The 16,008-nt window shown below is 40.1% G+C and overlaps 1 protein-coding gene across 2 annotated transcripts in view; it reads right to left on the reverse strand.

Annotated features, from left to right (window-relative positions):
• Window positions 1–1,005: 1,005 nt before the first annotated feature.
• pbx1b (pre-B-cell leukemia homeobox 1b) overlaps window positions 1,006–16,008 on the reverse strand; it is a 70,645-nt gene continuing 55,642 nt past the window's right edge. Inside the window, exons 4-9 of one of the 2 annotated variants that reach the window (XM_058403499.1) lie at window positions 13,728–13,918; window positions 12,257–12,392; window positions 9,759–9,918; window positions 8,139–8,251; window positions 7,143–7,232; window positions 1,006–4,706 (exon numbers count right to left, since the gene is read on the reverse strand). In XM_058403499.1, coding sequence (XP_058259482.1) covers window positions 4,614–4,706; window positions 7,143–7,232; window positions 8,139–8,251; window positions 9,759–9,918; window positions 12,257–12,392; window positions 13,728–13,918 — 783 coding nt within the window. In that variant the 3' untranslated portion in view covers window positions 1,006–4,613. The remainder of the gene's footprint in view (window positions 4,707–7,142; window positions 7,233–8,138; window positions 8,252–9,758; window positions 9,919–12,256; window positions 12,393–13,727; window positions 13,919–16,008) is intronic. The other variant, XM_058403500.1, reaches the window with a different exon arrangement.

Below are 16,008 nucleotides of genomic sequence, written 5' to 3' on the forward strand. Positions count from 1 at the left end.
CAAAAAATGTAAGTAGCTGTGGATAAGGGTGTCTGCCTAATGCCCTAAATGTAAATGGTGAATTCTTATTTTATGCATTTCCACCACTTTCCTGTCTTTAGTGTATGTAAACGGACTGTCCAGCCATTTACTCAAAAACTAGCTACATTTCAAACCTCAAAAACTCATCATGGCGACATGACACCGGTCACAGGAAAATATCTAGCACGCTAAGCTAGACAGCTGTGTAGCCAAACTAATGTATGCTAGCTATCTAATATCTGTATTAGTTACACATGTATAATGATGATGGAAAAAAATGAAGGTTAGCAGTTAGTTTTTCATGGCTGTTCGATGTAAGGTGTTCATCAATAAATCTTCTCGTATCTACATTTTTCCTACATCTCTTCCTGCCGTGCATTAATAATCATACATCACGGATTAGTGGTTACGCTCGGCAGTGACATCACCCGTTTTTCACGTGCGTTAGTGCTTCAGCCGATCACTCACACTTAAGGCGAAATAACACCAGGTCCAGGCTGCAGTGAAATTTCTCTCCTGGCTTGGCCCTATCAGTGAAACCATGGCAACTAAAGACAGGATACACAATACTAGCGGCCGGTTTAAAGGCATTTGAGTGACACAAAGCTGCAGGTGAGAACATCAGGATGTTCATCAAAATCTTACTTATTTTCACGCAATAGTTTGGGAAATAGAAATGAGCTTGTGGTGCAAACCCAAAACTTCAGGACGTTGTAAGATCATGCCACAGCAAAATTAAGAGGCCATGCTCTATTATCTGTGTGGGAGGGATGACCTACACTCTCTCCTGTCAATCACAGTGACACTAGGCAATCACGGGTGTCTGTGAGCTCGTGTCTGCAGACGAACAGGGCAGATAGGGCTTTAATAAATAAATGCACAACAATTAAATAGAATTTATTTAGTATTAAATAAATACTAAAATAAATAAATTAGTATTAATACTAATACTTGGAGGAAAAAAGGACAGCATCCGTGTTTGCAACAAAAGAAACTATTTATTTGGAATATGCATTACCAGTACAAATTAAGAGACCAGAAAACCTACACCTTGTTAGTTTTTTTTCCTTCACAAAAACAAGTTGGAATCGAAAAGACAATAATTTGTTGTTCCGGTTGTATTCCTTATTATACATATGCAGAGATCTTAAAAGTTAAAACTCAGCAAGAGAAAGTCTCCGCACTTTATATATATATATTTATTTATATATATTTATTTATTTGTTTATTTATTAAAAAAAAAAAAGAAAAAAGAAAAAAAGGAGGAGGAGGAGGAAAAAAAAAAAAGAAACATTCAAAAACACTGCAGGATTTTTTTTAAAGAACAAAAGACATGCAACAAAGTAAACATTTGATGTTTTACAAATTGCTTCATATGCAAAAAAACTAAAAGCATCATTACATGAAGCTTTCAACAATACGCTGAAACTGGGCAGGCGATGAGACGCGTGTGTGTGTGTGTGTGTGTGTGGGTGGGTTCAGGGTTATTACATCACTCTTCAACCCAGATTTGACCAATTGTGTTTGTGTGTGAATGGATGGAGTTCAGCACTTTTTTGTTTTGCTCAAACACAAACGGTGAGTCGACTCATTGGCTGAAGCCGAGGTTTAGAAGGCGTGTTAAACTCCAGACATACAGTTAGGCCTCTCTGGGTTACAACAAATCAACACGGATGTTTATTATTGAATCTTATCTAGCTTGGCGTTGGATGGTGCGTCTAAGTGAATAGTCTACGCTAACACTTGCGGTTACGCTTTCTTGAGGAGGGAATAATAGAATAATCACCGCTAGAATAATAATCTATGCTGATGGAGCTGGTTACTACGGCTTGACCGCTCCGTCTCCTGCAGCCAAACAGGAGTGTCCCTGTGTGTCCAGAGTCTGGGAGAGTTAGATGATTTGACCAAACAAAATGACATTTTCCTTCTTGGCAATACTTTCCCTTTAAAAGCCCATTAGCAGGTGTATTAGAGATCAGGAAATCAGCAAAGTGTGCTGGACTCTCGACACACAGAAATAAAGGGCCCTCTTTCTTAATGGGAGCTCATTATAAAATGTCATGATATGGCTTAGTGATGGATGGTGCATCTAACTAAATAAATTACAGCGCTTAATGTGACAAAAAGCTTTGTTGATTTGCTACAAGTAACACGATAGAATCATAATCGATGTGCGATGCACAACACACTTGAGTTTCTTCAGTGTGATAAGATCGGTGTGCAGTTCTACACTTTATTCTAAATTGGCCACAAGCCCCGGCCTTGTCTACTTTGCTTCTTTCCGGAATATCATATCTAATATGTCCATCGAATCCTAAAAGATTCCTCGAAGACGCAGCCTGCCCATTGGAGACCCGATTCACGCTTATATGAAGCACAAGATGTATCGTTTTTATACTCTGTTCAAAAGAGCAAAACAAGAAGAAAAAGGTGCACATCTACGTACATAGCGCATTCTTGGGCTAATTCACATTATGCTAAAGCAAGAACACACACGGAAACAAGGGGAAAAATGTAACAGAGCTGAAGCTAAAAAAGAAAAGCGCATTAGGCATATTCACAACGTGACGACGTAAAAATATACGCAAAATGTTTTCTGCATTTTTGTGCCATGTTTTCTTTCGACAAACACTACTGAATTCGGACTGCATTTTTGGTTTTGAATACGAAGAACTGGGGCTTTCGCTAAGAAACAAGCCCGGATACAGAAGATAATACATCATTTACAACGTGGACATTGGTTCAAATGATGAGGATAAACAAAATGGGCATGTCTGCTGTTTTTTTTTTGGTATCAAAGTAATGACAGGTATGTGATATGTTGTCACCAAGAAAGACCAGAAACTAAAAGCAAGGTTCAGTTGTTCTCAATTGGGGTGATTCGGTTCTCGGATGAAAAATGGCATAAAAATGTAAACGAGAAGGTGACTTCGCAACAGTCACACATTGAAATTTATTAGAATTCATCCGATTAGTTATATGTAGCTGTGAAGACCTCTGCTGTTTTCTGGATGTTATTCAGAAGGACAAAAAAATTTTTTTTCCTAAATCAATCACATAGACAAATTTACTGTATTTTCCGGACTATAAGTCACTCTGGAGTATAAGATGCACCCTCTTCAATATGTAATCGCCATGTCAGTGTTGCCGTAGGTTAGCACTCGGCGCGTGAATCCGTCCTGCCACTATAATATTGCTACCTCTTGTTAAAATGTTATGTTAGCACCAAGCTAATGGTAGTGTACCATACAGTCATATAGAACAGATACCTGTATGAAACATATGCTATTCGTGTCACAGTTTTACAGTTATTCATAAAATGAATCAAGACTTGTACAGTCAGTCATAATGCTAACCGTTCTCGGGTAAGCCGTCTAACGTTAACCTAAAAACAAAGAAATCGGAGCACCATCTAGAGGGTTGAAAACATCTTATAGTCTGTAAAATACAGTAGCTTTAAAGTTATTCCAGATCGCTTTCCTCTTATTACGGAAGGGAATTTTGGTTCACAGCAGCATTTGGCTCGTCTTTAGCTGATGCGGTTGGGTTTCTAAATTTTAATCACGTAAACTGGTGAATCTTAAACTCCTAGTCGTCAGGTGACTGACAAAGATATTACAAACGTCTTCATTTGCGAAAAAAAAAAAAAAAAGCCTTTACGGCATTGTCACTGGTGAAGATTATACACAGAAAGCAACGAAAATGTTTTTGTTTTTTTTTGGTTTTTTTTGTTTGTTTTGTGTTTTTTTTTAAAGAAAAGAGGTTTTTTAGGAATCAAAGACAAGCGATGTTTGTATAGCCTAATTAAAAATCAATTTCAAGTTACATGACGGAGAGAGAGAGAGAGAGAGAAACAGAGAGAGAGAGAGAGAGAGAGAGACTGAGATACAAAATATGTCTTTATAATACAGTATGTCCCTATATTACAACATGAAGATATGATCACGTCAAATGAACATGCAAGTCATGAGTGTTAAAATGTAGAAAAATACTTTGGCACTATGGACACAGAAAATGTTCACGGTTTCTTACCATGATAAAAATGTGAAAAGGTTTCGATGTGGAAAATGGGGCATCATATGCCCCATCGCTTCTGTTCTAGAAATCAGCTTATTGTTATGATTTGTTGTTTATGTTGTTTATCTAAGAGGTAGTGTGATCTTACGTATTAACCCCTTCAGACCCCATCTCCATTCTAATGGCTCGGTTTTTGTTTGAAGGATTTTTTTTTTTCCCATTCAATCCACTGACTGTAAGAGCTGCATCAAAATACTATTTAAGACTGACAGAGATTTAGTGAAGAAGAATTAGAATGAATTATAATTGAGGATAGAAAAAAAAAAAGATCTGAAGGGGTTAATACAAATCGAGGGCTGTATTTGAGAATAGAAATGTGTGTGTGTGTGTGTGTGTGTGTGTGTTTGGGTTAAACAAACTGATTCACTCCAAAAGCATGGCAGAGACCCAGCTTAGTGAGCTAGTGAGTGCATTATTTAAACCTAGTGATGAACGACTGCGAGTGACAGAACAAAAAGAGAGTCCATGGTTTGTGCAGTAGTGAGGGAACAAGAAGGAGTGAGGTGATGCGGGGATCAGTTGGAGGTGTCAGAGTGAACACTCCCGGGTCCTTCTGTGGGTGAGGTCACTGAGGAGGGGGTAGTAGCATCCTGCCATCCACCATTAGCCTGCGGAAGAACATATACGTTAGAGAAGTGAACGAAACTGTTATTTCATGCGGTGATAGTTGTAGGTGTTATATAATAACCAATCAGCAAATCATCTGGCATCAATGCAATGCATAAGTTCTTGCAGTTACAAGTCGAGAGCTTGATTTATTCACTCATCAGTTTGGGGGAAAATGTCATCTCAGGGACTTTAACCGTAGCGAGGGTTGTTGGTGCCAATGAGCTGGTTTGAGTAGTTCAAAAACTGCTGATCTCCTGGGATCTCCTGATCTCACACAGTAGAATTTACACAGATCGACGGAAACAAGCAAACAAAAAACCCATTCAGTTCTGCGTGTGGTAACTGAAACAATATATGTGCATTCTGTAGATAGATAGATAGATAGATAGATAGATAGATAGATAGATAGATAGATAGATAGATAGATAGATAGATAGATAGAGAGATAGATAGATAGATAGATAGACAGACAGGTAGATAGATAAAATGGAGGAAATACTGCTTTACTGCTGAGAATATAAATATACTGTGTTTGCTTTGCCCAGGAAGATGGGAAGCACTGCAGACGTGTAATACGGGACAGAGTTAAATGCTTGTCACTTTCACTGACACACACCATAATACTGAGCTGGGATGAAGTGGCCCACCATATAACACTCCCAGAAGAAACAAAGAAGGAAGCGGTGGTGGAAAATTATGACATTTGGAGATTGAAATGAAAACACAATGCGAGGCGCAGAAGCCATTTCTCCTCTTGCAGACAGGCCTGCTAAAGAGCATTTGGGGATATTAATAGCAAAAAGGCTGGAAATGGCAGCCGGCAGCCACTCAGCTCCAAGCCTGTTATTTAGAGCCGAGGCAGTCTGTAATCAAACAAAATGGAGGAGAGCAGAAAAAGATCTTAAAACGTGTTCGGTTACGGTGCCACGTTCCTATTTTCTACTGAAGGCATAATTACTGCTATAAAACGCTACATGAGCCATTATCAACATAGCGAACAAAGAGGGAAATCACTTGTCTGAAAAAGATTCCTCATCTTTAGACGTTAAGTCGGCTTTTAGCACAAAGTCACTGCCGTCGTATGTGAAATATGCACTCTACTTCCACCTGCATATAAACAACAGACTACCATTAAATTAACGTTTATTAATTCAGGAAAGAATGCAAATTAAGTAGACGAATATTTGTGCTTTGCGGATTGTCGTTAGAATAATAAAAAATAAATTATTTTTTAATTAAAAATGACTATTTGGGATTTCACATTTCATTGTTGCACTAAAACTGCTGTTAAATCTAAAGGCCACTGAGACTGAACATGTGAGTGATATACAGATGAGGAGGAACAGTTCATTTTTTTTATTTATTTTTAATCTTTTAATCCAGTTATCATGTGAGAAATTCTGCCAGATTTCTTAGTAAAAGTAGAAAATTGATTTTATGTCAGGTTTTAGAAAAAGGATTTAAAGATCCTTTATTTTATATTCTATAAAACTATGAAAGAAAGAAAGCCTGCTCAGATATTTGGTCTGGACAACTCATGAGTTTTACTTTCTAAAATCTGCCTCTATTTTTTTTGTTGTTGTTGTTTTTAAGAAAAATCAAATCTGAGCATCCCTGATTCCCCCGGAATTGCAGGAGGAGAGCGAAGGAAGTGGAGGAATTGGTTGGGATTTGAATACATCCGTGTTCTTTCTTATGGAACGGCTTCGATCTCATTAGCATATAGCAGAACGCGGGCCAAGACATGGCAGCACAGCCGTTGACCTTACTCCTCCTTGTCCTCTCTCTCCACCCCCCCCCTCGCTCTCTTACGCTGTCAGGGCCATTAGCTCTGCGCGAATGTGATCTGAGCAATGTGCTTGGATTGCTGTCCCAAGTCCGCACTCGGCTCCCCGTGTGTCTGTCTGATCGATTTTCCCCTTTACCACATGGCTTGTCGCTGTGAATTTTGCGACCGCACCAAAACCCCAGCAGCAGCGCCCCCCGCCCGAAAGGAAATAAATAATTAAATTAGGGAGATGATGAGAGGGACAACAAAGGCGGCGAACATAAGAGGGCCACAAGCTTAGATTTAATTTTAGCACTAAGATATAGTATTTTCCTTACAGCCTTTTTAGTTAGGCTTCGGGCAGCTATGAGGTCTAGGTGGGGAGGGGATGCTCAGTGCAGGCCATCTCACCTGTTCACAGCACACAGCACACACACACACACACACACAAACTGCTCAGCGTGGCACGTGTCAGTGCAGGTGTTTGGAGAGATCATATTGGACGTGACGGGTGTGTCCGAGCCCTGTGGCGTTAACAACACGCAGCCGATCACACTGGGTGACTGTGGATCAGACATGTTCCACTGAGTGCCATTCCTAGCCCTATGGCTTTAAAATAATTGGTAGAGGGCACTGGGAAAAAAAAAGTAAATTTCTGTTTTCTTACATTGATGCCCTGCGGACTGTACATCTGGTTGGCTGTGAGGCCATCACTGTATCCTCCTGTCTGACTGATAACATGGCGAAGGGTATCCACCTGAAAACGCACAATAAACAACATAACAAGGTCAGAGCAGACACACACATACGCACACAAATAAACAAAGCAAGGTCGATGGGAAAGCACAAGCAGCAAAACAAAACTTAACAGAAAAAAGCACAAGGTCAGACAACATAGCAGCAATGAGCGAGACAAAGAAAACACCGATTCAAAGTAAACACAATCACATAAACAATGTAAACACATAGAGAACTAGCTAAAATGGGAACAAATGAAAAAGAGTAAAACAGAACATCTGCATAATTCTTGTGGCAGTGAGTCAAGGTGACTGGACTTTTGTTGTAATGTAAGACGTTTTGTGTTCATTGTTGTGAATTTATGATACGTTCCTGTTTTAATGTCTGTGATTTTATTGTGAACATTGACGTTGCTCGGTAGAGATGTTAACTGTGTATCTTTAAACGTGTTGTTCAAAAACAATACTGTAATAGTTTTGTTCATTATGACAAATTGTTCAGCGACTTTTGAGCTATTTACTACATGTAATATCTGCATGCAATTAACATGCCTATCTGTGTTATAAGTACAGAGGTTCATTACTAAGCACCTTGATTAGAGAGCCCATGTTAATCGGTTTCGATACAAAATTAATTACAGCTTGGCGCATCACTGTAATCGTGGCAGAAGCTGTTTGAAAAGGTTTGTGTGAGAGGATGTCCCGTGATTATAAGCTAATGATGAGCTTAAAGATGGAAATAAATACTCATAGTTAGCATCGGCTCGGTTCATTTCCAAATAACATGATACCAGTTTCAGACTTGCTTGTCTACATGTACATATCTGCTCCCTGTAGCCTGCTCTTGTCTTTATACACCACCAAGTGTCTTAATTATTTGAGTAAATGTCCAGCTTATGAGGTGACCAGACTGATGTGTACTGTACCTGCGACTGCACGTTGGCTCCCACTTGAGCCCCCTGGTATGAATCGCCATTCATAGACTGCACACTCATAAACAAATCACCAGAGTTGGACATGTTAAAAGAGCCAGCAGAACCTAAGAGCAGAGGAGGGAGAGAGAAAAGAGGAAAAAGAAGCAGCAGCACAAAGACCACAGAGAGAGAGAGAGAGAGAGAGAGAGAGAGAGCGAGAATGAGATAGCGAGAGAGTGAGAGAGCGAGAGGTAGAGAGAGGAGAAGGAGAAAAAGCACATGCGGAAGTACAGTTAGACAAGCGTAACAGAGCAGAGAGAATGAGCAGCCCATAGAGAGCAGAGCATCAGCACTAAGGCTGAGCAAGAGATAACACTGTAGGACAGGTTTAAAGCAAGAGCAGGCAACTTGTAGTGTTAGCTAGCTAATGGAGGAAAGTACTTGTCCTACATACGCTGCTGTTTAAAAAATTTAAAGCAAGCCCAGAATGGATTTCAATGAAATTTAAATCCTTGTAAAACTGAATTACAAGGCATTTTACATTTTTATACAAACATGATAACCTCAGTTCAACCAATAACAGCTCACACTCATCTTCATGACTAATAAAACATTGCGGGAAAGGTTTATGAAGTGACTACCACGCTCCTTGCAGCTGTGTCTGTGAACCAAAATCCATAAAGGGTAAACTGAGGAAGAATGACCCCCTGTTAGAGTCTTTCATGGTTTTTGGGACAAATGGCTGATTTGAACCGCACAGTAGTGGTGATAAAAGTGAGTAATCCCAAGAGAGCTGCTACACTTACACAATTCGCGTGCTCGATATATTTGAACACGTGTCTATTTTGTGTACCATGGTGCTGTCAATTGACCAGTGAAATCATTACATGTGTGCTCTCATAAACTACCATTTACACTTTTTAACTGATGTCTTTAGTATAAATGGTTTACTACCAGATTCGCTCAAACCACAAACCACCTCAACACGTTTCAGCCACATGTTACACAGTGTGAATGCATCTCCAAGCCACGTTTGACAACGCACAAGCTCTGTGAATGCAGATGTTCGTGTTTTTGTTTTTAATGTTAACGCGATTAAACACAGCACAAAATGTCATGATGAGGAATTCAGAAAACATCTGAAAACATGGAACAAGTTTTTGTAATGGGATAATTGGCATGTGATCGCTGACTTGAAGTGTAAATATGTGTGATTTAACTCTCAACAAGATACAATCAAAGTGCATGAAATGACAAGTGTTAATGGGGTCATACATTTAAATCTGATACACATTCTCCATGATACAGAGTCTCCGTGAGGCCATATTGACACCGAGACACACTGAGTTCTAAATACTGAGAGTTGAAGACAAAGAAATGCTGAAATGAAAACTAACGCTTAGACATATTTCTAAAAGCTATTTTGACTGAAAGGATGAGGTAAGTCTCAGATGTGTATACGCTGAAGACAATTACACTTAACCTCTGTTAGTTCAACCTTTATCTATTGGACCATTGAGAGTCACCTTTGCAGCTGCAAAAATAAAGCGTATTGAATCATGTAATAATGGGATGTGGGATAATGTGTGATTAACACATGGCTGTGAGACGTGTGCGTGTATATTTACCCACCTGCTGAGTTGGGGGTGGAGGGGGAATTTGCCTGGCTGCCGTGAGCTGACACGTTGGCCGCATTCACTGCAGTTCTGGCTGCGTACATGTTGGCTTCCTCCTGGAACTTTCCGATGTTCTTCTTATACCGGATTCGTTTGTTTCCGAACCAGTTGGACACCTGGACCACAACATGAACAACTTTACATGACTGTGGGCCAAAATGGATTGCTTTAAATCTTTCTTTTACTGAAAGTTGAATAAAACGTGCTTGCCGTATAATCTCGAACATGACAACAAAAAAAAAAATAGATAATTTTTAGTGACGACGTTCAGAAGGCATTTCTGGAACAAGGTGAAATGAAGGCGTTCAAAAGGACTTCATCTGAGCCAAAAAACTTGCGAGCGGTTGTCCCGTTCCACAATCTTAAATTTACGCTCTGTCAGATTTAGAGTTTCACTAAATCAGAATGTGAGGTAATTCCACAACTGCTGACTGCTACAATTCATCATTCGGAGGAAGAACACTTAATAGCAACCCAAATGAAACAAATCAACATATAGCAATGAATCAACTAGACTATCTATTTCAAACCTGACCATAATGACTTTGATCAGTACTGTAATGACGCATGCCAAGCTGAGAGTCAGAAAATATGTCACAGCGCTGTGAGCCTGATGTGCTGTTTGCTGATTTTTCATTTGGCCTACTGTATCTGCAACACAATTTTGCATCAAGCTGTGAGTTGCTGGTGTTTACTGTGAAGTTCCTGAAGGAAATCTCTGCAGTGGCCTGAGCATCAGAGAACGATCCACAGTCGACATATCCTGATCGTTGCTTAGATGATGCTTTTTATTCAGTATAAGCTATTTAATATTCATCCAGAACCTAACCATAAATGACCTAACCTGTGGCAAAATAAACAGTATACTGCTACTCAACAGCTTTGGGGCTTGATATAATTTAATGAAGCTTTTCTAAGCCTAAGAATACCAAACTGTCAATAATGCAGAACACAGATGGCAGGATTCTCTCTCTCTCTCTCTCTCTCTCTCTGTACCACAACAATGGTGTACATAACAAAGAAAACCACAGACAAATACGGGACTCCTCCACGTACAGAAGCCTGCCTATGAAGGGGTGAAGAATGCAAACGCTACCACAGCAAACTCACATTAGTGTCAGAATAAAAAAGATAGCCAATAACAATCTCATTAAGTCACTCCATCTGCAGCTAGCTATCATCAAGGACTATGACGGCACGGATCCGTCCTCACACGCACTAACACCCATTACCGCTAATACACTCCCAGATGAAGCTGTGCGGATAAAGGCTCGTGCTAATGATAAACAACATTAAAATGTAAACCAAATCAATCCTGTGGAAACACCCCCCCCCCACCCACACACACACACACACGCACACACACACACACCCTCCTAGACAGCGGCTAAACGTGTTTCTTTATTGCAAAATGGCACCAGACGCGCTCAACCAATCATTCTGAGCAGAGTCTGTTTGAGAACGGCACCCAGATGCATCGTCAAATTATGTCACCCCGGATTCATTAAGAGTTTTTCTTTTTTTTTTTTTGTTGAGCATCGTCCATTTAACATAAGCAGGTGCAGAATATTCACGTGCAGCAACACAGGTGTTCATAATCGAGGATCATTACATATGGGCTAACACACTAAGCAATTATAGGTGCTCTACAGAAACTGAGCATCTTTCTAAACATCCATACACGCACGTAGCAATGATAGTTAAATTGATGTACAGTATGTATATATAACTGGTTAAAAAAGAATTAGCAATCTGTAAAATCAGTAAGAACATATTGCGATAATATGAAACAGAAATATACAGCGGTACTATACAATGGTAATATACTGTAGCTTTCTACTATATATATATATATATATATATATATATACAGTAATGATGAAATAGGAAGTGTTGAGGCTCAGATTGGTCGTCTCCATATGTTAGCCAAACATTTCAATACGATATATAAGAGCAGGCAGTTCAGTTCGTATTGAGTAACAAGCAGAAGTCCAGTTCATACATGGTAAAAATAGCAAACTCATCCTCGTTTTATTTAGCTAGCGTTCTAATTAACTACTATTTTAATGGCTTTGTCTCAGAGGGTGTTATCTCATTTTGTTCGTGTCACTTTTAATTTAGCAATGTCTATGCACTGTCACCTATGAGTAATTATTTTTTTGCACAATTAAAATTCTAAGTTTAATTGTTAGCAAAGCACAAATGTAGACCTAACATAAACTATTATTTATAATTATGATTTATGATCATGGATACATTCTATCACGAGATCAGACTTTCTTTTTTTTTTGTAACCAGATCTGCATTAGCTGTGTCTCAATATAGGAAAGTAATGTAGCCATGCCAGCTATTCCAGCTTATTCTATTAGAGAGGTTACGTTGATGTACGTAGAGTGTAAATGGTGAATCAAATTTATAATTAAGAACTTGATTTGGAAAGAAAGCAGACGCCACCTGGGAGACAGTGATAGAGCATTTCTTGGCCAGTTCCTCCTTGGCCTCCTCGCTGGGATACGGATTACTTAGGTGGGAGTAGAAGTACTCGTTCAGGATCTCGGTGGCCTGTTTGTTGAAGTTTCGTCTTTTCCTCCTGTGAAAAGGGAGCAGGGAGAGCGAGAGAGAGAGAGAGAGATGACATGTTTTGGGATTCAGAAGAAGTTTGACTAGTGCAACTGAATACTAATGTTACCTCATCTAATAACAGATCGTCTCCCTCTGCATTTTGTTCATGGCTTTATTGCATATGCAAGTTATGTTTGGCATACATGTTGGGATATCGTTGGCAAAAACATGTGCCACTTCGCATTCGGAACATTTTATTATTCACGCCGAAGCACGGTACAGGCTTCGCACACGTGCTGAAGGAGCTTTAAAAGCTTTGGAGGAGAGGAAGGCAGTGGTGGGTGCCAGCTTTGCTCATCTCCTGGGTTAAGAGTGTGTGAATGTGGCATGTCTCATGGGGGCTTTGCATATGCAGCGGTGAACCCTGCAAGCTTCTCCCCCGCAACACAGAGCGAGACGATTTCCTACCCACAAAGCCCCTCTTCACCATATGCAAATGAGCACAGCATGGTCTCAGCCTGCGAAAGAATTAAGCTGAAGAACTGAGCAGGCAGGAGTGGGGAGGGAGAGACTTGCCACCATCATTTGCAGTAGAATGGATAGTGCATGGTGAAAAGGGAGCGAGATGCTCATTTAAATGTTATGCCTTCAACTCAAGGCTTCCAGTGTGATTTATCCTCAAAGAAATATATGCAAATCCCAGGCATGCATCAAAGGGAACAAGTGATTACATTAAAGGAGGAAAGCACTGCACACTCTTTGGCATGTAGAGGCTCGTATATGGATCGGACCTCGGGAACAGTGCAATGCGAACCCGCACAATTAAACTGCACGAGTGTTAGGCTTACACAGATATGCCTGTCACAGGGAACAGGCAGTTATGAAGAGAGATGGAGAGGTGGCAACAGTGAGAGCATGGATCTGAGCTCTTGTACACACTAATACATAAAAGAAGCTAAACAATGTTATCATTGTATGCAGATACAGACAGAAACACCTACACACTCAGAGGGAAGTATAAATGACTGCAAACCATATGCATGTGGGACTTCATTTAATCAGCTATGAAAAGCTCATTTCATTTGTTTGTGTTTTACAAAAATGCATTATGTGTTCTTAGCAGTTTTGAAACTATAATCTCTCTGAATATCCTGTTGTAAAATCCAACGGGGAACGCGTACACAGACTAACACAAAACTGCCATTGTCTCTTAACAAATAACGCTGATGTATTCCTCTACGGATATGTAAATGTCCAAACTGCTTTTAGCACATTAACGTTCGGGTTTGGACTTACATTGAGACAGAATGTATGAGAAATATAATTTGACACATAAATCAAAGCAAGTAAGGAAATGACAGACCTGGCATCGAGGAAGCGGGAGCGGAGGATCATGACTGCCTCGCAGGTGCTCTGCTTGAGCTGCATCTGGATGGAGCTGAATTTGCGGTGGATGATGCTGACCATGCGCTCGATCTCTTTGGGTGAGATAGGCCGTGTGCGCGACTGCTCTCGCAACAGGTTCATCACGTGAGTGGTGAACTCGTTACATGCCTACAAAGACAGAGAACACACGCAGAGATATTTTATCTGCTGGAGACGATCAAATCAGAATGAATTGCATAGAGAGCTTAGAGTTAAAGGTGAACTTAAGCTATTAGTATGATTTCGATCGAGCTGTTGCTTAGAATATCCTTTTTTGACGGTATCATGGGTTTCACTAGTGCTTTTACAACACTAATATTACCTGCCTTTTCTTGTTTCATTTATTTATTTATGTATTTGGCAGCAAATCCTGGAGGAAGTAATAAACTGTATTCACGAATACAGGGGGTCACAAAAGTCTCCATACTTAGGGGAACACTTTTTTGCAAACGGTCTTCCAAAATTTTTCATAGATTCAAAATATTCTGTGGTAATATGAATTCATCAGGAGGAGGAGAGATGACTCTGTGATTAAAAATAAATGGCAATCATGTTAGAGGAGGATTAAAACATTTTACTAATAAGTGTTGGTTTTTACTGTGTGTAGAGATTTTTGGGACACTTTTTATAATGCTATTTCGACACAAAAAGAAAACAACACACTGTAGAGGGTTAAGGGTCATGAATCTGACCCACAAAACCTTCGGAATTACTAATAAAATGTGTTTCTGTCCCTCAGTGTGTGTGTGTGTGTGTGTGTGTGATTGATGGGCAGAGCAAGTAGGTGGGAATTGGCAAATGACCAAATTGAGTAAAAAATGAAGTTAAAAAAAAAAAAGCCTATCCATCTATTTCACCTCCTGTGTTGTCTCACTTCTACAGGTTGCCCAACATTAAGCCATTTGGCAAAACTAAACAGAGTGACCGAAGCACTTAATGCGCTTGCTGTGTTGCAGGCTCAATTTCAGAATGGCTTTACTGGCACAAGAGCACTAGCAGAGAGCAACACAAAGCAGCTACACTGTGAGAAGACAGGCAGATCAGAAGACAAAAGAGGACAAGCCGGAAAGCTAAAGAAAAATTTGGGATGCGGATCTGCTTGGTCAGGTGGTGCATATGTGTGTGTGTGTGTGTGTTTCGGAAGACTGTCTGCTGCCCCAGTGTGTGACAGGATTGAATGCCCTTCTCTGAATGGACACCTGGCCTCTTCCCAGCATGCACTTGAGCAAGTCAGACCTTCCTTTACTGTCGCGTCCATCACTGTGGAGTTCCTCTGTTGCGAGTAAGACAGCTTCTTTTACTGTCTGAATAGTGTGAGATGACTTCTCTACTGTAACACTGAGCGTGTGACATCTCTTCTACCGCTCTCATACAGAAAGACAGCTCCTTTACTGTGATGACAGAGTGAGACAGCTTCTCTATAGATACTGATAGCATGAACCAACTTCTGTACTGTACTGATAGAGAGCGAGACCTCTATTGTACTCAGAATGAACCAGCTCCTCCGACTGTCCCAAAAGAATGGAACGCACATATGTGAAACTTCAGTATTGTTCTTTCGGAGAGTAAGACAGTTACGCGGCTCTGTAAGCACACTTTTGGAGAGGGAGACAGTTACGGAGCAAGTCTACTGCAGTGAAGAGTGAGATAGAAGAATGCACTTTGTCTGATAGAAACTGACAATAGGCTTTTAAAATGTGTTTGTATATGTGTGTGTGTGAGAGAGACCGAAATGATGTTATAGGCGTCTTGAATAATGGAAAGACCCATTTTTCAACACGATAATCTATACGGCTCAGCAACAAAAACCCACGTCAGTAATTAGCAATTTGAGCAGAACTTAGCAGACTGCTACAAACATTCTGCTCCTTCACACACTGATGAAGGGACAGTATTCCATATGCACTTCCAAACTGTTACAGTGTCTGAAACAGTGAGCGTTAGTTTTCCATGTGCAATTACTGACTGGAGTCTAGCTGTTGCTATGTACAATGTGTCAATCTCTGAGAACTAAAAACTAATGATGTCATTCGGCTGCTTTGTCATTCTCACAGTATCAGTGTCCTATCTATCTATCTATCTATCTATCTATCTATCTATCTATCTATCTATCCATCCATCCATCCATCCATCCATCCATCCATCCATCCATCCATCCATCCATCCATCCATCCATCCATCCATCCATCCATCCATCCATCCATCCATCCATCCATCCA

Source organism: Hemibagrus wyckioides, linkage group LG11 (assembly GCF_019097595.1).
Source record: "Hemibagrus wyckioides isolate EC202008001 linkage group LG11, SWU_Hwy_1.0, whole genome shotgun sequence".
NCBI classification, from domain to species: domain Eukaryota; kingdom Metazoa; phylum Chordata; class Actinopteri; order Siluriformes; family Bagridae; genus Hemibagrus; species Hemibagrus wyckioides.